The 20,709-nt window shown below is 32.6% G+C and overlaps 2 protein-coding genes across 2 annotated transcripts; one reads left to right on the top strand and one right to left on the bottom strand.

The window, feature by feature from the left end:
* The first annotated feature begins 1,946 nt into the window (after nucleotides 1-1,946).
* LOC128182944 (C-type lectin domain family 10 member A-like) lies at nucleotides 1,947-9,415 on the top strand. Its single transcript, XM_052851726.1, has 9 exons — nucleotides 1,947-2,064; nucleotides 2,673-2,702; nucleotides 3,413-3,495; nucleotides 4,088-4,159; nucleotides 5,514-5,754; nucleotides 7,560-7,657; nucleotides 8,628-8,712; nucleotides 8,936-9,125; nucleotides 9,278-9,415. Exons 1-9 carry the CDS (start codon nucleotides 2,043-2,045, stop codon nucleotides 9,306-9,308), a joined length of 852 nt encoding a protein of 283 aa, XP_052707686.1. The 5' UTR covers nucleotides 1,947-2,042; the 3' UTR covers nucleotides 9,309-9,415.
* Nucleotides 9,416-12,848: 3,433 nt separating this feature from the next.
* On the bottom strand, nucleotides 12,849-19,227 carry LOC128182945 (uncharacterized). The gene is made up of 4 exons (XM_052851727.1): nucleotides 16,114-19,227; nucleotides 15,572-15,645; nucleotides 14,105-14,487; nucleotides 12,849-14,006 (listed from the first exon to the last, which is right to left on the bottom strand). Exons 1-4 carry the CDS (start codon nucleotides 16,268-16,270, stop codon nucleotides 13,157-13,159), a joined length of 1,464 nt encoding a protein of 487 aa, XP_052707687.1. The 5' UTR covers nucleotides 16,271-19,227; the 3' UTR covers nucleotides 12,849-13,156.
* Nucleotides 19,228-20,709: the final 1,482 nt, after the last annotated feature.

The following is a 20,709-nucleotide window of genomic DNA, read 5'->3' on the forward strand; positions in this document are numbered from 1 at the left end:
GAATATACATGTACATCAAACTTTTGGGAATCTCTGAAGAAGACCTTTTCAGGACAAGGAATTGTTTAAAAAATCATACAATGTAAAGGGGTCAAGACCTTCATATTATCTTTTTAAATTATTGTTTAACTAAAATTTTAAAAAAGTGATTACATATCTTGTACTTTTTACACAAAAACTGATATCAACAGTTCCAAAATATGTACTCAATGACTGTAACAGACCTTTCACAGAAAGTTGACTTTTGGGTAGAAAAAACTTAATTTTTTCCACAAAAAAACAAAAAAAAAAGAGATTATCTGTAAATGTTGGTGTCTCGAAATGAAAGCAAAATATGCTTTATGACGAATAATGTATGTTTTCCATTCGTTTGTAAGGCGATTAAAACAAAGAAGAAAGGAAGTGCGTAAAAAAGACGTTGCTCCTAGTCACTGAACGTAATCAAGTTTGTCAGCGAACCAGGAATGATCGGATGAGGTCACTGACTGGAAAATTTTTACGTTAATAAACATTATCCTGGTTTACTCTGTGGTGAAATTTCAATGGTTTATCTGTTTTCCCAAGGGACTGAGAGGAAATGTCTCAATGATTTCAGAACGGCCCTGGGGCTCGTATAATCATTAATTAACGTTTTCACAATTAACAAAGTTTTTCTAAATTTTCACTCGTTTTGAAAATCAAGAAGTGGCGTTAAAGGGGCATGGTCACGATTTTGGTCAAAAATTATTTTTTGGATTTTAATGTTTACAATGCTTCAGTAAGGCATTTTTAATAGGCAACCAACATTTGATTGTCATTTGTTGAGTTATAAGCGAATTACAGAGCTTACAATTCTTCACTATGTAAAGAAAGCTTTTGTTTACATTTTGAATGTTGAAGTGAAAATTCCAGTTTTATACCTCAAATGAATGTGTTAATCGTTAGTAATTGTTTATTTATGCTTAAAATGAATAAGAAGATAGACAAATTAGCTTGAAAAAGATATTTAATGGTATATTGAACATATGTAAACAAAAGCAGGACACGAGCCTTGTTTACATGACGAAGAATTGTGAGCCCTGTATCTTGCTTAAAACTCATCGACTGGCACCCAAATTTCATTTGATCATTAGAAATGCATTCCTAAAGCACTGTAAATAATAAAAAAAAAGAAAGATAAAATTTGACCAAAATCGTGACCATGCCCCTTTAAACGGCTTATACAAACTATAAAAAGGGTTATTCATTGTTTACTTCTGAAAACAGTACATCACAAATTTGAATGAGTGGGTTCTACACCATGTACCTCCTTTTTTTTTTTTATAAATGCGAAATAAAGAGCAGGAAAGGCTGAATATTGATTATTTGCAACAAAATTTTTGTTCTATCTTAAATATGGCATAAAACTGAAAGAAAAAAAATAATTGATGCATAACTTTAAGATTTAACCATGCTGAATCGATACACAGTTATTCAGAAAGTGCTAAATGAAATTAAACTAACATTATTCGCTTAAATTGAAGAATAAAATCAATACAAGTGAATTTAATGCGGTTATTCAGGGTCTCTCTCAATTATACATTCAATTACAGTATAATGATTTCGGAAATATGTTGCGAGGCGAAGATTGGAAAAATTAATACAAAAGAACACAAAGATGGTAAAATGGCCTTGGGTAACTGTTGCAAAACAAAAAGGGAATATAATGCAAAAAAAAAAACCCAAGAAGCAACCAATGGAGAAGAAAACACTTTTTTCAAACATTTTGTGGATTATACGATTTGCCAGTAAATGTAATTCTAGATAAATAAACATGTTTGGTTTTTTTTTGGTTTTTTTTACATTATGAACCTCTATTTGCAAAAACGACTGTCAGATCAGATCAGTAAGAACAAACAAACTGGACTTTTAGATCGAAAAGGTTTATTATAATAAACATTTTCTTTTGTAGAATGAGAAATGGTAGAATTTTATCTCCCGGTCCTTTATTTGGCTGGGTTCATGATTCCATTCATCTTATCTGTTTGTGATCAACAATAAATCGACGTCAGGATTACCTAGGCATGCAACATCGAATAGCCTCAGGTCAGTAGATCTATTTATTGACAGAATCGTACCTGGAAACATGTTCGCGCAAATTACGTTCATTTTGTTTATTTATACAGGCCGTTAATGATTAATAAGTCTTTTTATAGCACATGGCATTAGTTTTCCTTTTTTTGTTTAAGATATTTATCTTTTTGTTCATTGTGTCATTTTGTAAATTTTTAATTTACCGGGTAGTTGTAGTGTTGTAAATTTTGTATTTACTGTCACCCGGTAAATTCAAAATTTTTAACATGACAGTTGTGTATCTTTCATTCAATGTACAACCCTTGTTTTCGGAGATAACTGTAGACAATTGAATATCAGTAAACACTTTAAAGGTGGTATGGGCACATGTCGATATAAATGGATATAAAAGTACCTTACATATTTGATCAAAATACTTTCACTTGTTTGGAATTTTCAAATTTTACGATATTTGATTTAATGATATATATTTTTATAAGGGTAAACGATATAAATGCCCTAGCGGGATTCAAACTCAAGACTTGTTGCATCGTCGTTAACGCACTAACCCATTGCGCTACGCTGTTACGTAACTATTTTGGAAATAAAACAGTATGAAAATATCCATGATTTTATTGCAGCGTGCTTACTGGTGATTCTGCTGGCAAAAGGTGAGAGTTACAAATAACCACTCCAAACGACCGCAAGCAATTGTCCTTGTGATTGCTCTTGATGCCCAGAATTATATCGTGTCCAGTATTTCCGATAGATCACGTTTCTCCTATGTAAAAAATAACATGTTTTTATATTGTTTCACTTACACAGAAACACTATATGCTCATTTACTTTTGTTTGTATCAAAAGTGTGATTGTACTGAATTGAGATAACATCCCTGTAATACTAGTAATCTGTATTAACGGTAATTCGAGACAACCCCTGTTGCTCCATTAGCTATCTGTGATAAGAATTGCGTATTATCATACAGGTGTAAAAATGAATATTGTTTTCTCCAACTCGTCTCTGTAATCTGACATTTTCACTTTTAACGTGTATATTATTTTTGAGAAAACAAACAACGTAAATCGGGGTCATAGGAAGTAATCTTATAAAGTAAGTTGATACAAGTAATCTTATAATCTTGCTATCAGTAATTAGCTAGATCAAGTAAAATAATATACCTGATAAACCTATATGTATAATATAAGATACAACAACGTAAATCGGGGTCATAGGAAGTAATCTTATATGTTTACATGCATGTAATTCACCATATGTACTCTAGGAACCGCATAATGGCTCAATATTATCACTATTAATGTTATAAGCGTCTTCATATGATACCATTACATGTAATTCTCCGAATGTGATGATGTCATTCAGCTGATGGTCTTCGGTGCTACAGCTGCAATCTGATTGGCGATCCCCTGAAATGCCAGACTACTGAGATATGTGGCGACCACAAGGTGAGTTCGATGTTTATCAGTCACGACGTACTCAGACATGATTGGAAGGGAGATATTGAATTTCCTACGTAATTATTCAAACAAAAGACATTGCATGTTCAGATAAAGTTTGCCTTACTTCAACCTGTAAATGCTTTTATGGAGGATGTATACATAGTTTTTATTTCGTATCTGAAGTCATTGCATCTTTAGGAAAAGCCCGCCTTTTTGCAATCATTGATGGTTTTCTCATTTCGTATATTTTTCTTGTATAATAAAACATTGATTTTTTGGGATTGGTAATATGCATATCCCTTAAGAAGCGCACCGTCAGATGTATCGAATTAAACCTAAATATTCTAATGAGAATATTCCAAGACAGAATATTGTATCTCAATCAATAAAGATTACATATCAGTCTATACTTAAGTTATTTATAGATTGGCTACAAATTAATACCTTCTTTATAATCTTTGATTCTAAATCTTTAAATTGGCGCTAGGTTCCAACGGTAATAACAATTTGATTGGTCATGCTTCGTGTAATAAGTGTTTCTTCTGTTTCTTTGAAGTCCTCATTAAGTCCTCTGATTGCTCGTTGGATTTCTTTGCAGATCTGCGTCGTTACGGAAACTATTGACAGTGCCTTTAATCTTACTTACAGACTAGGATGTGAAAACGAACAGGTAAAGAGACCGAAAATCAAAGATTCCAAACACAGTTTCATAATTACTATGTTGCATATTCTTTATGCATGCAAAGAAAGTTCGTCTCATGGAACGTGATAGTTGCTGGTAAATGCATGCATAATCAACGATGTTTCTTTTTTTCCCCATATTTGCGAACATATTCTTCTAGAAAAAAATTATTTTCAAATTATTATAAAAAAAAAAGCATTCAGCAAACTTTATTTTTTTCCAAGTCATAAACACACCTTATGATATGCATTATAAATATTTACTGCAAACACAATCCTCTATATGCTATACGTATATTTTTTATTTAATTGATGTAATACCTAATATAAAATGTTGAGAAAAGTAATGTTGATAAAGCATATAATCAAGACAAGGCCCAGGGACCCCATTGCTTACCTGAGCAACGATACCAAACTGACACAACTATAATGCAAATACTGATAATAAATCAAGTATGAAAATATCTTTACAATTTTGCACTATCTTTTTTTTAAATCTAACTTTGAGTCCTTAATTAAGAATAAAGATTTTTATAATTTCCTCAATATATTCCTGTGTAAAAATTGTAGCATTGTGGTCCCACCTTACATCCATGGATAATAATTTAAACAAACTTGATGCTACATTACCTGAGAATGCTTCTATTTAGATTTCATCTGGCAAACTGTTTTATGAGAGGATTTTTAAAGATCTCCCTGTATTTTCCTACTTACAAATTTACCCCCCCCCCCACACACACACACATTGTGGGCCCAAACTACTCACGGGAATCATAATTTGAACAAAATTTAATCAACACTGTACCTAGGGATGCTTCGAAACAGTTTTCAACTTTTCTGGCAAATTGGTTTTGAAAAGGTTTTTAAAAAAATAACCTTATACGTTCCTATGTAATTTGACCCCATTGTAGCCCCTGCATACCCCAGGGATATAGATTTGAGGAAACTCGAATCTTTACTTGCTGAAGAAGATTCCTTGTAAGTTTCAACTCCATTGGTTAAATAGTATTGGTGGAGATTATTTTTTGTAAATTTTCATTATGTTTTTAATTATATCCCCTTTAAATTAGGAATGACCCATCTTTTAAATGAACTTGAAACTCCCTGGCCCAGTGATGCTTTGTATCAAGTTTGGTTGAAATTGGCATGGTTGAAATGCGAAAGGTTTAAGACAACGACGACAACAACGACAACGATAATGACATCGGACAAATTTTGATCAGAAAAGCTCATTTGAGCCTTTGGCTTAAGTGAGCTGATAACAATCTAGTGAACTCTAGCCATTCCAAGATCGAGATATATAGGTATTTATTTAGTAAAATGTGATCACTTTAATCCCCAAGGATTGTTCAGACATTGCTCGGCGATCCTCTGACGTCAGGAGAAGTCTAACGGAACAGTGTTGTCGGGAGGATCTTTGTAACCGTGGATACCCGAGGTCCCTGACCGCTAGACCAACCACACCCTCACCGACAACGGTCACTACCCGTCCTACCCATGTGATTACCACCCCATCAACAGACCACACAACAAGACATCAACACCACGTGCCCACTTCGTCTCTTCATTTGTCAAGCATTGCAGGTGCACCAACATATTCATAATCAAATTTCATTTTAAATTGCAAATAATAAAAGTTATTGACGTCATATAAAATGTGAGAAAAAATAGAGTTAACTAAATGGCTATTTTAGAATTCTGGAATATATTTTTGTTATGTACATGTGTATATCAAATTTAAAACGGAGTGTTTTGAATATACATTTATTTTTTTTCTATGAAAATATAACGTCAATGTGTCTCTATAGACACAGAAGTTCTAAGTAGAGAGAATGGATTTTTCTTGTTCTAAAAATAGATCCAATGACGACTGATAAAAAAGGGTTCCCTATTTTGAGGCAAAGTTACCGCTTAAATGAACGTTGTTTAAATTTGATATACATCTCTATACCTGTCCCATATTTGTTTTATGGGGATTTTCTTTAGTTCTGTTAGTATCAATTAAAGTAAATTCTTTTTAGAAGTTGCATAGGGGTCCAAGAAGCGATTTTCTTAAATTAAAAAAGTATACATCAAAGTTCAATAAAATATATTTGCAATGTACCTCTATAAACACAGATAAATATATATTGTGATTTTTTAAGGCCCAATCTAAGAATATTTTACCTTATTTAAAGACAAAGGCACAACTTAGATTAGCAAAATTCAAACCTTTTTTCAACAAATGGTTGTAGAGAGGACACCTATGAACAATTTTAGAATTGGCAGGATTAATAAGTTTTCTTAAACCTTCAAAATAAGTCTGTAGCTGAGCAGTTCGACAGCTGTTCTGAGTGATTAAAAAGGCATTGTCCTGTTCTTTTATGCATATTTTTCAAACAAAATGGCATATAGAACTTCATATTTATTGCTTATATATCTTTTGGCAACATTTTTGGCCAGTTTCGGACAGAAACAAGCCAGTTTAAGTAAAGTTACATTTTCATCCTCTAATGTACAAGATGGCTACACCCCCCCCCCCCCCTCAAAAGTTGTATCACATAACAAATTCATAATAATTTTTTTTTGCTTCTAAATCGGGATTTGGCAACATATGCAGATATTTGAAATTCAAGTTGTTGATCAAATATTCGTTCTTTTTACAAAAGATCGCCTCTTCATTCATACCAGCAATTTCCATGGAGATATTTTATCGAAATAGCAGAAAATAAAATAGAATGCAAGATGAAGTTGTGGTCAATGAAAAAAAAATGTTATAAACATGCTGACAATTCAAAAATTTCAATCAGGAACAATTTAATTATAAATAACCAAAATTCGTTTACGCCTTAAAAATAGAATAAATTTTGTGTTAATGGATATTAAGACATTAAGATGAAATATGTTTGACTTTAAAGATTACTTTATTTAGCAAAATAAATTGAAGCGAACATCCAGTATGGCATTATGATACACAACGAAGTTCCTTAAACTTGTCTCACATCCTTGTTCACAGATGCCCTCTCGATATTGCCTTAAACACATTTGGGTTTTTGATTACATTATCGATGTCCAAGCGACTTTGACGTTCTTGTTTTGTTGTTGTTATTATACAGACACCTAGACAATCATATGACTGTTAACTCCCTGCAGAAAGTTGCTTTTTTGATACTGCCTATTACAAAAATGTAGATTCTGTGATCAAGATATATGATTACTTTGTCTTGTTGTTTTGTTGTTATACAGATACCCATAAGATCATAAGACTCTCTGCAGACAGTTGTTCTCTTAATATTGCCTATTACAAACATTTAGAGTCTGTGATCAAAATATGTTATTACTTTGACGTTGTTGTTATTATACAGATATCTATAATGTCATATGATTCTAGATCTGTTGAATCTCCACAGAAAGGTGCCCTCATGGTCACTCGTTGGACGGCTATTGTTACGTTGGTTCCATACAGTACGGCCATCAGTGGAGCAAAGTCAATCGACACACAGCTGACGTAAGATAAAACTACTAGTTATAACTTAAAAATTCATTAAAGATGTTGAATGCTTATTTTGCAACTTATCTTTTTATTATTAGTGAATATAAGAGAAAAAAATTCCTGTCACTTTTTGACGCAAACTATTCAGGATCAAAATTCCTCTTCATAGATTAATTTTCGTTCAGAGAATTGTAGTTATAGTACGCCTCTCTGACAAAAGAGTGTCCGTTGTCTGTCCGTCTGTTGATTGTTTATATAATGATGAATCATGTTTTCTTGAATAGGGAGATATTTATATATTTAAAACGCTGAAATAAGTATGGATGTCTTCAAAAATTCGAAAGAACCACTCCAACAGCAAGCATCTTGTTTGATCACACCATAGCACCATTACCACGAAAGTCTCTTTTTCAAAAACTACATGTACATTTCCTCTCATCGTGAGAGTAGTATGCAAGCAAAGTCCTAATATATTATAGATTCAGTTTTAAAGCAGTGATTCTTTGACAACGCGAATAGTGGCCGAATAGTTTTGCAAGAATTGAATAGAATAAAGGGAATATCTCAATTAATGTTCTCAATAAATTCCATTCTATAGTTTGTATTTCCTTACGAGAAACTGGTAAATTTCTTTCATCTTTAATAAGGTAAACAATATAATGTTAGGGAAATAAAGAATTCTTTTTATGAAAATAAAGTAACAAAAAATCCGGTAAATTGATATTACAAAAACCATTTTGTGGAATCTCAAATATACGAGACAATACTTATTTAAAAAAACCATTTTTGCTTTGTTAAGATGGTATCTTATCCTGCGTGGGGTTAAAACTATCGCTTGAGTCAGTAGTCTTACATAATAATATGTATTGGGGGAACCACGTATTTTTGAGAACTGTAATTAAGGTGAGCGATGTACTCTACAATGTATGTATCCCTTGCTATTATAAAAATCAAACGATAATTTGTATACTAAGCTCTCTTTCAGACGTACTGCAGGAATCACAACATGACATTAACAAGCATTCATTCGAAGGATGAAGAAATGTTCCTTACTAGGTTAATGCAGGGAAGTAGGTTCCCTTTGAACGAGTAGTTTTTTTTTCTGAATAATTCTTCTGAATTGCAAAAACACCATTTTCATCGGACCTAAACACAATTTTTGAATGATGGTTTCAAAAGGTCAACAATTACATATTTATAATACTCTGCCTATAAGGGTTCAGTGATAACTTTATATTCAGACAGAATTAATAAGATATTAATTTTATTATTGTTTTTTATCTGCATTGACAGATCCTTTTTGGCTTGGTATAAAGGACATTCACTGGGACGACGGAACTAACTTTAATTTCAACAGATGGGATTCCAGAAACTACCACTCGTCAACCAATAGAAACTGTGTTGTTGTTGTTGTCTCTGGAGAAGACCACATGTGGCGGACAGAATCATGCGACCAACATCACTACTTCGTTTGTAAAAGAAAGTATGTAAACTTAAATCCGGGTTTATATTAATTTATGATCTGAAGGTAAATCTTTAATAAGCAAAGTCCTGTACACTTTATATTCGTTATTTATCTGAAATATGAATATAAGAATATTACGAAATGTTCAGCAATACATTATTTTTTTCCAGAATGCAAATACATGTAGCTTCTCAAAAATAAAGAGACGCCCGACCGATTGAAATGTAACCGAAAAAATCAAGACACAGATTTAAAAGACTTTTGTATTTATGTGAAGTTTTGTATACGTAATAAACGTTAAACAGTTATGTTTTTTATAAAAGCGCGAGTCGTTCATTGAACCCTCCCTTCGACCATCTCACCTGTAAAAATGGTCGGTATTTATCCAATTCTTTTGGTCCGGAAACTGCCATTTTTATTCATAATGTATTCATTTGATGTCCCTCGAAATAGGAATTTGAGTGTATTGATCATTTTTTTTAAAAGAAGAATTTTATACTAACCTTCCATACTTATTGAAACAGTGTGTGTGTACGTGTTTGAGGTAGATACTATACTCGTATCACGGCGGTCTGATTTAAACCCCAAAGGGACACTGGCGAGCGTAAGGAGGAGAATGGTTCATTGTGATCCAATTTTCATCGCCACGTACACTTTATACAAAATAACCCTAAAAAGTAAGTTGATTCAATGTGTATTTAGATCCAGAGCATATAGGTGTTATGTAGGGGGAAATTATTCATGCATTTTTATATCATGGCTAAAGGAAGTGCGATAACCCGCTCCTGCCCCAGTATTTTAGAAAGTTAACTAGTACCAAACAGATGCCATTTAATTAATTCTATTTTAAAGTATAAATGTATTCGAAAATATTTCTAATGAAATTATAAACTTTTTAAAAGTAGTTTACGAGTAAATCTCTTTAAAGCAATATGAGCTGCAATTTTCATGTTGAATTTTTATTTTTACTAAAATGTTATTTTCTACTAAAACTGACAAAAATATCATGGTTTTAAATTTTCTGTTAGCTCTGTTTTTGTGGGAAAAGCCATAAAGAAGCCTTAATTGGAGCAAAATTGAATTATTGTCTTCCTGTAAAAAATTGATCTGCTATATATTCCTTATAACTGAAATCTCTCTCCTGAAAAAAATGTATGACATCTCATTTATCATAAAAGTTTAAGTTACAGGCAGACTTATCATACAAGCAGGTTTTTGCAGCAAAATAAAGTTCTAAATAATACAGCTCATATTGCTTTAACAAATAAGATTTCCATTTAAATAACATTCATAAATATTTAGTTTACGAATCTTCTTTCCAAAGGTTTTAAATTCAATTTAATTAATAGAATAAATTAAAATTAAGGATGAAGTAGTGTTAAAATTCGATGTCACAACAAATGAAGTTTATCATAGAACCACACTTAACGAATGACGAAGAGTTGATTAAATCTTAGAAAATCTTCTTCTCCAACACGATACGCATCATCATAATGTCCACAAAGTCTTCTACATAAATAGTGAAATTCTTGGCCCCTGAGTCAGAAGTTTAGGCCGTAAAGGGGGGGGGGCAATGCAGCAATATGGTGTTAATGCATACAATGTCTAAAAATCTTCTTCTCTACTCTCACACATCTATAAGAAAACATAACTAACTTCATACCTATGTTAACCAGGAATTCCTCTACTAAAACTGTTTTCATGTCCCCTAGAGTATGGGTTTTGACTATAGGGTGGGCCAACATGTATGTAGAGTGTTAATAAATATATGACGTCAGGCAATAAAGTTTAAAAATTACCTTCTGAACTCTAACACCTGTAAGGAAAACTGAACATATAATAATTTTATAGCCAAGGAAGCCTTCAACCAAATTATAAATTCCATGTCCCCCGAGACAGGGACTTTAGGACGGGGCCAAAACAGTCATATAGTGTTAATGCATTTAATATTTTTAAAAATCATCTTCTTTACTTCTGCTGACACGTCAAAATTATTAATTTCATGTCCCCCGAGGTAGGGGTTCTGACTTTAGGGCGGGGTCAAAACAGTCATATATTTTTAATGCATTTAATGTTTTAAAAAATCATCTTCTTTACTTCTGGTGACACGTCAAAATTTTAAATTTCATGTTTCCCAATGTAGGGATTTGAGTCTAGGGCCAAAACACTCATACCGTGTAGGGGTGGGGTAGAGTAGGGGTTCTTACTGCAGGGTGTAGTCAAAATGGTCATTTAGTGTTAATGTATATGAAACGTTAATAAATGTCTACTGACACAGAATAAAAACTGGCCGCATATACAAAAACAGCTGTCACCTTTAACAATATTTCATGACACCTTCATGAAAGGCAAGGACTATGGCTGGGAGGGGGTATATATTTTTCTTATTATTTTATTATGCTCCGAAATAATCAATAAAAAGAATGAGTTAATTCACATAATTAGAAAAGAGTAAGAATGAAGCTGTACGTCAAAGTTATTAAGATATTGTGCATAGGCGTCGGAACCGGGGGGGGGGGGCTTAGACCCCCACTTTTTTTGCAAAGTTAGACCTAACCATTAGGCACATAGCATAATAGGGGCTTCAGCCCCCCCCCCCCCCACACTTTTTCTCGCAGTAAACGTAATTGATCTGAAATTGGCCTTGAAAACATATTGAAATATTGAGAAGTTTGAGTTATAGGTATACCGCCCCCCCCCCTCCCCTCCCCCCCCCCCCTCCACGGATTAGGAATTTGGTGATTTGGAAAACATTTTTGGAACTATAGGTATACTCCCCATCCCCCCCCCCCCCCCCCCACGTATTAGGATTTTCATGATTTTGGAAATTGGCTTTTGTCAAGATTTCTGAGGATAAGTCTAGCCCCCCCCCCCCACTTTCATTTTGCTTCCGACGCCACTGTTGTAAAAGAATATGGAAAGGGATAAGGTTTAAGGTTTGTAACAGTAAATGGAGTTCTTTATATAGAGTTATCTTCCTTTGCTTGCTCATATATAGTAATTAATCATTGAATATAATTTAATTAAAAAGTTATATGAAAAAAACAACCACACGTTTTTAATTTTTTAAATAAACAAAGAGAATTGTTAATAGTAAAGATATAACTTACTTCCCAAAATCACGAATAAGCAGTCTATCTAAAATGGTTTTGGTATAAAGCCAGATGATTAATGGCAAAAAGAATTGAATATTCAAAAGCTAAAGAAGTGAGTAACACGTGAGAGCGTTAAAACGGTTTTTTTCTTGTTTAAAGAGTTTCTGTCTGCCACTGGGGATGGGAGGATGGGATGTTGCTTTGAATAAAGCATGTATTCTAGTCACCTTGCTTTATTGTATACATGAAACATACACATAAATCATATCTTGAAAATTAACAAACAGGGGGAAATTATTTTCTATTAGTCTCTTACCTTTTCAATATCAGGCCATGCACTCTATTATGATCTTTTAGTTTTTTGCTAAAATTGTAGGTTTCATAGTCCTTTTTGAAAGATTTTAAACATGGATGTGGTCTTCATTACAATATTATAATTTTTTTACTTCAAAATGAAAATTAATTTAATGCATACTAGTATATGCGACTCTTCGACAAGTTTGTGTATGGGCTATGGTAATTAGGTGACCGTTAAGGCATATTGACTCTTAATGTTTGTTTTGCAATAAGCAATGAGCATTAAAAAGATTAATTGATTGTACGTAAGTATCTTAAGATAACTTTGACTTTGAAGTAGACGTTTTCACACAGCAAAGTTCAATTTATTAATACTGTGTACAGATTATTCTAAATTCACATTAAATATACGTGCATGTATCGACAATAGTTCACTATCACAATGTAAAAATGTTGAAAATATAAAATATATTTGTTGCTTCAATTAAAATATACATTATTTGACGTGTATGTATCAAAAATAGTTCACTATTAACATTATTTAGTCTAATTACTGGTGGTTACATTAACTCTAATTTCTGCTCTCACGAAAAGAATCAAAAGTGCTTCAGTCTTGAGATTCAACCCTGGTCTATACAATAACATTGCTTTTGATGCTTACAGAGTATTCAGTTTAAGAATTGTACCATGAGAGTGTTCGAATTTGTCTACGGCGTGCTTCAACTCTATAGCAATGGTGTTATTTTTAGCAACCTCTGGGATGTTAACATCGCCAGCAAAGATCATGGAAAAAGCTTCAACACGTTGACCAAATTTTGTCAGGACAACGGCACCACTGTCACCGGGTTTAGAAAATGTTGATTCTTCGTTGCTTTTTTCATATGGTTCTATTAAAAACACATTGATTGGTGTTTCACCTAACTCTAAAACAAAATCTGTTTTGCATACAAATCCCATCGTTTCATCCGTGGTGGCTCCGAATTTGAACACTTTTCTTTTATCTAATCGATGACGGTCCGAATCTTTAAATAGTTTAACTTCTCCCGATTGTCTTCTACAAATATGAATACGTTTTTCTAAAGAAATGACAGAAATATCTTGCACATTTACTTCGTGGTTTGGAACAGCTTGAGGCCAAATACAAGTTCCAAGTAGTACTTCTGCATCTTTGAAAAAAGCTGTCTCGTCAGCAGAGATGACATGTGGACTTGAAATACAACACATTGTTGATTTTTCACCAGTTTTGGGGCGAAAAGAACCTATCATTCCCACAGTTCCATAACGGTCTGGTTTATTTCTAAGCGGATGCAACTTTTCACCAGACGTAATTCCGTTGTGGAGAGAATACAATTTGCGTACGTAAATAACTTTTGTCTTAGGAAATTCCCGTTTGATGTTGTTTAGAATCATGCTATCTTCGGAAATTTGGTTAAACGGCCTTATGTTAAAGCATAAAACAAGAGTCTCATTCTCCATAGTATATCCTATTAGCCCTTTCTCTCTTAAACTGAAAAATATCATTTATGTTTAATTAGAAATATCATGACAAAAATTGCAAAAAGGTTTTCGAGTTTTCCAATATAGTCTATTACAAATAAGTCATACCTTGATAACTCATCTTTTGTTTCAAAAGATGCATCCTTAATTCCTTTGATCTTTTTGGGGTTGTTCAATTGCCGCAGTTTAGAAAGTCGTTTTGCTACGACCTGCACATTTGTTTTCTCTTCACCGTACTCCATTACTACATTTTGATACAGATTCTCTATTTTGTTAAGAACCTGTCTTGATAATCTCTTAAATCTAGCGTAAAGTTGTTTCATTTCAGTATCTGCATCTAAAACTATGGGTCTCCTTCCAAGAAATGTCGCCATTATACTTTCAAGCGTGTTACAGTCTTGCAGAAAGTGATCTGAATGGACAGCGACACAAAGATACACGTCTTCTCCGAGTGTCACTGGCAATGTTGTAGTACTCGTTATCTCCTTCAGCTACGATGAAACAAATATATTAAGTTTACATTTTTAAACTACTATTATTTAATATTGTAATGTCTAGTCAAGTTGATTGATTTAAAGCTATACACGCTATAATTTACGTCAATTTTGAATGACAGTGAAAACGCATGTGTTTGTCTACCTATAAAAGTTATCCTTAATCTGTAAATTACAATGGTGAATTCCATCTCGTTACAAAGATATAGATTTTTGATTGTTTATTTTCCTGCCAGGAAAATATACCTTTTCATGAATATTGATGAAGGAAGAGCGAAACCGACCTCATTGCGCATGTCCGCGGAGAACTAGGTGGTCGTTATTGTTTGCCTAATTGAATATCCAACTTGATTTTTAATATGCTTAACAGTTGTTAATTTGAAATACATACATGTATAATGAGTAAAAGACGTTTGTCATTCACGATACCCTTACATCTGCATTAACACTTATAGGATCTATAAATAGCACATAGGGGAAAAACACATGTCTACGTCATTTTTTGAAGGAAGTATTCATATCTACTCACAGGCTTGTATTTTTTTTTCTTTTGTTTGTACTCGTATATCGGACAAATTTATGCTTTACTGAAATATCCTTTCCCTTTGTGAAACTATCACAATTATGAAGATGTTGACCCTTCACCAGTTTTGGTATGATAGACTAAATTTAGCTGACGATATCACGTGATAGATTAATATTCACGAGGAGGCATTACTTTCCTGGCAGGAAAATAAATATTTTTTATTGTTTAATATTTGATATATTTGTTACGTGATCGAATTGAGCATTATAATTAACAGAATAAAGGTAACTTTTATTAGTAATCAAACACACTCATTTTCCCCGTTATTCAAAATTGACGCAAATTATAGCGTGTATAGCTTTAATCAATTGAAAAAAGAAATCTTCAGTATTTATTTTAGAGCGTAACATCTTAAGAAGCCATGATACTTAGACGTACTTTATTAGAGTTGTGTCAAAGATTCTCGTTGTTAAAATTGTTACTGTAAAACCTAAGCTTTACAATAAAATACATTGAATAAACGAATTCGAGCAAAATGTTTACTCAAATACTTACCATTTCAAATGTCATTTCTTTATCCAAATAAACAACAACTATTCTACTTTTATTGTCTTCATCATCTTGTTCTTCTGTAAACCATAAGAATTACAACTTGTTACAGTTTGTTTCAATGAAAGTTAATCATTTGAGAACTCTAAGGGTCAGCCTCTCTTTTACGTCAATTTTAAAACGTTTTACTGAAAATATCTGTCATTCGATTAGAATTGTAATCGTTGAAAGGGGAATAAAAGAGTGCTTCAATGACACTGGAGCTGTTTTACTCAGAGACGCTCAAAGGAACTAAAATATCTTTCTTACTAAGATTTATAATGGGAAATGTAGACATCTTTAAATTTTCGGAAGTCACTCGGAATGCTTCGCGCAATTTTACAACGTTATCAACAAGTATTTTCCTGCAATACAGATTCTCAGTAAAGTCCTTATCTTTTAAATCTAGACATTTGCTTAAGCCTGACAAGATATAGTGGGCGATTAAAAATCATCTCGGACAGAGTAAAGGTATTTTTATACATGTAACTGGATATATCATATCTCACCTGGTTCCGCATCAAACAGGGCCAGTGATGCATTTGTTATGTCCATATAATCTGGATAAACAAATTTAAAGGACAAATAATCAGATACAGGGAGTTCCGAATATTGTTTTCCACCAATACGGTTAAGGGACTGTTCAATGCTTGCGAGTTCTTTCATTGTATACTCGAAATAGTTCAGAGCCGGTGGCACAAAGTCAAAGTAAATCTGACTATGTGTGAAGCTTGGAACTTTCCTCCCCAATAAAGAACCACCTTTATGTCCATCCTAAAGAATTGAAGAAGTGATTTAACATACAAATATAAGATGTGTAATTTATATTTCATTCAGTTTGAAAGTAATACTCAAATCCATAAATCATATAGTCAGTACCTTGTGTTTGATTCCAGTACCTGTTTTTTTAAATATAATTTCTTCCATAGCTGATTGTTATTAATGATTTCATGTTTTAAAAAAATCTTCTTTTTATTAAGGGTAGACAGGGCGTGGTCATGTGACTTTTATTGATCACATGACAGACATCATAGAATATATATCGTCATTGAGAGTGTCAGGTTCCTTGAATTGTCATATAATCTATATTCATGTAAAGATTTAGATTTATGTCCCCCCAAAACCCAAATACTCAGTTCTTTATTTTGGTAGGGCCATTTATTCATAAAAACATGTTTTACTGTATTCATTGAATCTAGATGGTATGTTAGTATGTTGTATACTATTGTTCTCAGTCTTAAAGAAAACTCCGAAAAAAATAGATTTTTTGGTAAATTTTGCATATGTGATTGAATGAAAATCTACGAGAATCGCCTCATTAATCGTTGACAATAATCCTCTGTTCTAAAGGGTAGTCTTACATAATAGCTTGAAATACGTTAAAATTAAATATTAAAAATATCCTTAAACAAGACTTGGGATTCTTAAAAAAAAATTTATGATATATACAAATCAGTGGTTTGTTTCCTCGCATTGAAGTCTCTGAAATACAATAGAAAACAGTCAGAGGCATCTTACCCATTTGTATTCAAAATCCCAGCTACTAGGTATGACCAGACATAATTACAGCCAGATATATCTTAATAGGCTTTGAATGATTATTAAGCCACCTTTTGAATTTATCATGCACTCATACCCGATAGTCTAGGAGTTGAATACAAAATTCACATTTTCAATTCCATTCTATACATTAAAGCTGCTTGGTCCGATTTTTTTGTAATTACATTATCAAAATTTTTTCCATACAAATCATTTATCTTAGAAAGTTATGGGCTTTCTCCTATTTACACCAGCAGAATCAGTCTCCTTTCAAAGTTAGAAATATTCAAAGTAAATAAAAATTATTTCTCTTTGGGCAAACGAAAAAACAAACCAAAATGCATCACGGGAATGTTTACAAAAGGAAACCGCTTGGTTTCGTCCCCCGAATGATTGGGGTTATTCAACCCGCATGCTATGCATCGATGGTAAAGATAGCAGACTTTGGAAATATTAACGAACAAAACGTACACATGTTTATTTGTAATTTGTCTGATCATTTCGACCTTTATTTAAAGCGATGTCAAAGTCGTAATACAACCATATCCGTCTCGTCGTCAGGGGTGAAATTTAACATGAGGCGAAATAACGCGGTACCTTTTAATGTCGTTTGTTTTGTTAGCAAATTTTGTACGTATTTTCACACTTTTATCCCATATGTATTGGACGGGTAAAACTACTGCAATGTCTATTATTATACATATACTAAGCATAGCCATCGTTTAAAAGCGTGCGTAAAATTTTATATAAAATCGGACCAAGCAGCTTTAAAATTTCATTATACCGATGCATGACTGTTCCTGATTCTAAATTTAAAAAATTGGTCGAAATCTACATCGGCTGATAGTGACAGGACAGAAATTGTAACGCCCTGTTTATCGATTGGTCTGAAGCTACAGCGACCTAAGTAAAATCACGGACTGCACGAAATAATCTTGATGATGCCAGACTCAAGTCTCAGAGGAGACAATTTTGCTGTTTCTTTTAGCTAACGTACTTGTGTACATTAACAGTAATTTTGTGAATTTTACTAACTTTTCATAATCAATTTATCAGTTAGTTAAAGAAAGATGTAAATATAAACAATAAAATGCTTTCTTTTATGATTCATGCGGGTTATGAAGGTAGCGATCATTGCAGGAAAAATTTACATAACCCGCTGACGCGAATAGAGACTTTGGAACTGTTCATTTTCTTTTTCTTTTTTTGATTATTTATACTGTGTGATATCACCTTTCACTCTTTTTGGAATATATATATATATTTCAAATTTATATAACTTTAACTTATACAAACTTGTTGAAGACGTGATTGTGACGTCAAAACATAGTGACGTCAAAACATTATACAGTGCATAAAAAGAGTCAACACAATTATAAATAATTTAATTCTGATTGTAACGCCTTATTTGATTGGCTAAACAAATTCATATATATCGTATAGCATAACTTGCGTACGTCACAATAAGACGCGCGTGCAAAACGTATTAATCCGCTTGACGTTACGTTTAAATTTTGTACAAATTAACATATTTTAACTAATTAATGGGCCTTATGATCTAATTCAAATAGTAGAAAATTAAATTATAAGGAATAAATTTAATTTCTACCTATGTTGTACGAGTAAAACATAACTTGGAACAGTTTACGCTTTTTTATAAACCGCTTCGCGGTTTATAAAGCGTAAACTGCCCCAAGTTATGTCTTATTGTATAACATAGGTAGAAATTAAATTCATCCTTAATGATTAAAGTCCACTGGACTTCAACTATTTGTATAACGTTGCCTACCTAACGTCACGAGATTGATGTCATAATGTTCTTGTTTACTTAGTTTAAATCTACTGAAGAGGCCGGTTTATAAAAAAGCGTAAACTGCTTCAAACCATTTTATATCGTATAAAACTAATAAATATTGAATTCATTGCTTATAATTATTTTTTTACTTTTCATCGTAGATATAAACGGTCATTTGACCTTTAAAATGACGTAAAACTGTACAAAATTCAAACGTAACATCAGGCGTATTGATACGTTTTTGACGTTAGTCTTACTATAACGTAGGCAACATTCTTTATACGGTATGAAATAATTTTTTAGCCAATTAGAAAGCGCGTTACAACCAGAATTAATATATATATATATATATATATATATATATATATATATATATATATATATATATATATATATATATATATATAAATATATATATATATATATATATCTATCTATCTATCTATCTATCTTAAAGCACTAAAAATAACCAACGATAAACAATAAAGTAAAATATTGTCAAATTTTCGGGACAACCCGTCCCTTCTACAGGACAACAAAATAAAAACTACATATGAAAGAAAAATATCTACAAAACTACCACTAAACTAAAAACTAAATAATATATAAAACAATGGATCGGAACGTGGCAACTACATCTTTGTATTAAAGGTCATAAGCCAGAGACAGAAAAATCCCGTCCGACGCATTAGATCTTTTAAAATCTCACATCTTTACTTCTCTCATATATGCATTCAATTAAGTTTCATTCTGGTGTAGAAAAATTATAATATTGTAATGACGACCACCTTCTTGTCTGAAATCTTTCAAAAAGAAATATAAAACCTTTCATTTTAGCGAAAATCTTAAAGATCATAGAGGATGAAACAGGAGGAAAACTGATTTTCACAACATTGAATCTACATTACTTGAAGATGCTTCCACACAAGTTTCAGTTTTCCTGGCTGATTAGTTTCTGAAAAGAAGATTTTTAAAGATTTACTCTATATATTTCCTTGTAAAATTTCGACCCCCCCATTGTGCCCCCCCCCCCCTGGGGGGTCTAGGTTTTCACAACTTTAAGTCTATACGACTTGAGGTTGCTTCCACACAAGTTTCAACTACGACAGACAAAATGTGATCAGTAAAGCTCACTTGAGCTTTCTACTCAGGTGAGCTAAAAACGTTTAATGACATTGTCAATTTGTACATACTAGTATACGTTTTTGAGATATCAAGTGCAGAATTTTAAAAATTTTGTTTTGACTCTCAGCTGTTGAATGGATTTTTATAAAACGCTCTTTGTTTTGTCTACAGACATATATTTTCTCTAGACGTAGAGCGAATATGTTAGCGAGTCGGGCAACAATCGACAGAGGGTTAATCCAGGGCTAACCATTGACCAAAACACGCAAGCATCTGTGTTCGCTATTCTTGAACATTATGTCATCAGTCATAAAAAATTGATTGTCGATGGTAGAAAAAATATACCTTGGCTCGATCGACAAACACAAATATGATGGCGGACTCCGCCCCCTAAAAACAAAACAAAACAAGGGGCCCACGGGCCACATCGCTCATCCGAAGAACAATATGTATGATAAAATCAGCTTAATGGACTGTATTTAAATAAAAATCCATTTTCCCCATGTATATTCTTATTTTTATTATCACTAGTCCCTTTTCTCACAGGATGATTTTATAGTCGTAACACATGGGTATATCCCTCGAACTATTTTTAGAATCGGTAGGACAACAAAGTAGTGCCTTTAAACAAAGGAGTTTCTATACT

Source organism: Crassostrea angulata, chromosome 5 (genome assembly GCF_025612915.1).
Source record: "Crassostrea angulata isolate pt1a10 chromosome 5, ASM2561291v2, whole genome shotgun sequence".
In the NCBI taxonomy this organism is placed as follows: domain Eukaryota; kingdom Metazoa; phylum Mollusca; class Bivalvia; order Ostreida; family Ostreidae; genus Magallana; species Magallana angulata.

Excerpts from the sequence above, each read along its gene's own strand:
- LOC128182944 (XM_052851726.1), top strand. The coding sequence starts at position 2,043 with ATGCAACATCGAATAGCCTCAG. Across the intron at positions 7,658-8,627 it reads TCAATCGACACACAGCTGAC|ACGTACTGCAGGAATCACAA; the intron begins GTAAGATAAAAC and ends GCTCTCTTTCAG. Across the intron at positions 8,713-8,935 it reads TACTAGGTTAATGCAGGGAA|ATCCTTTTTGGCTTGGTATA; the intron begins GTAGGTTCCCTT and ends CTGCATTGACAG.
- LOC128182945 (XM_052851727.1), bottom strand. The coding sequence starts at position 16,270 with ATGAAAGAACTCGCAAGCATTGAACAGTCCCTTAACCGTATTGGTGGA. Across the intron at positions 14,488-15,571 it reads AAGAAATGACATTTGAAATG|CTGAAGGAGATAACGAGTAC; the intron begins GTAAGTATTTGA and ends GTTTCATCGTAG. Across the intron at positions 14,007-14,104 it reads ACAAAAGATGAGTTATCAAG|TTTAAGAGAGAAAGGGCTAA; the intron begins GTATGACTTATT and ends GATATTTTTCAG.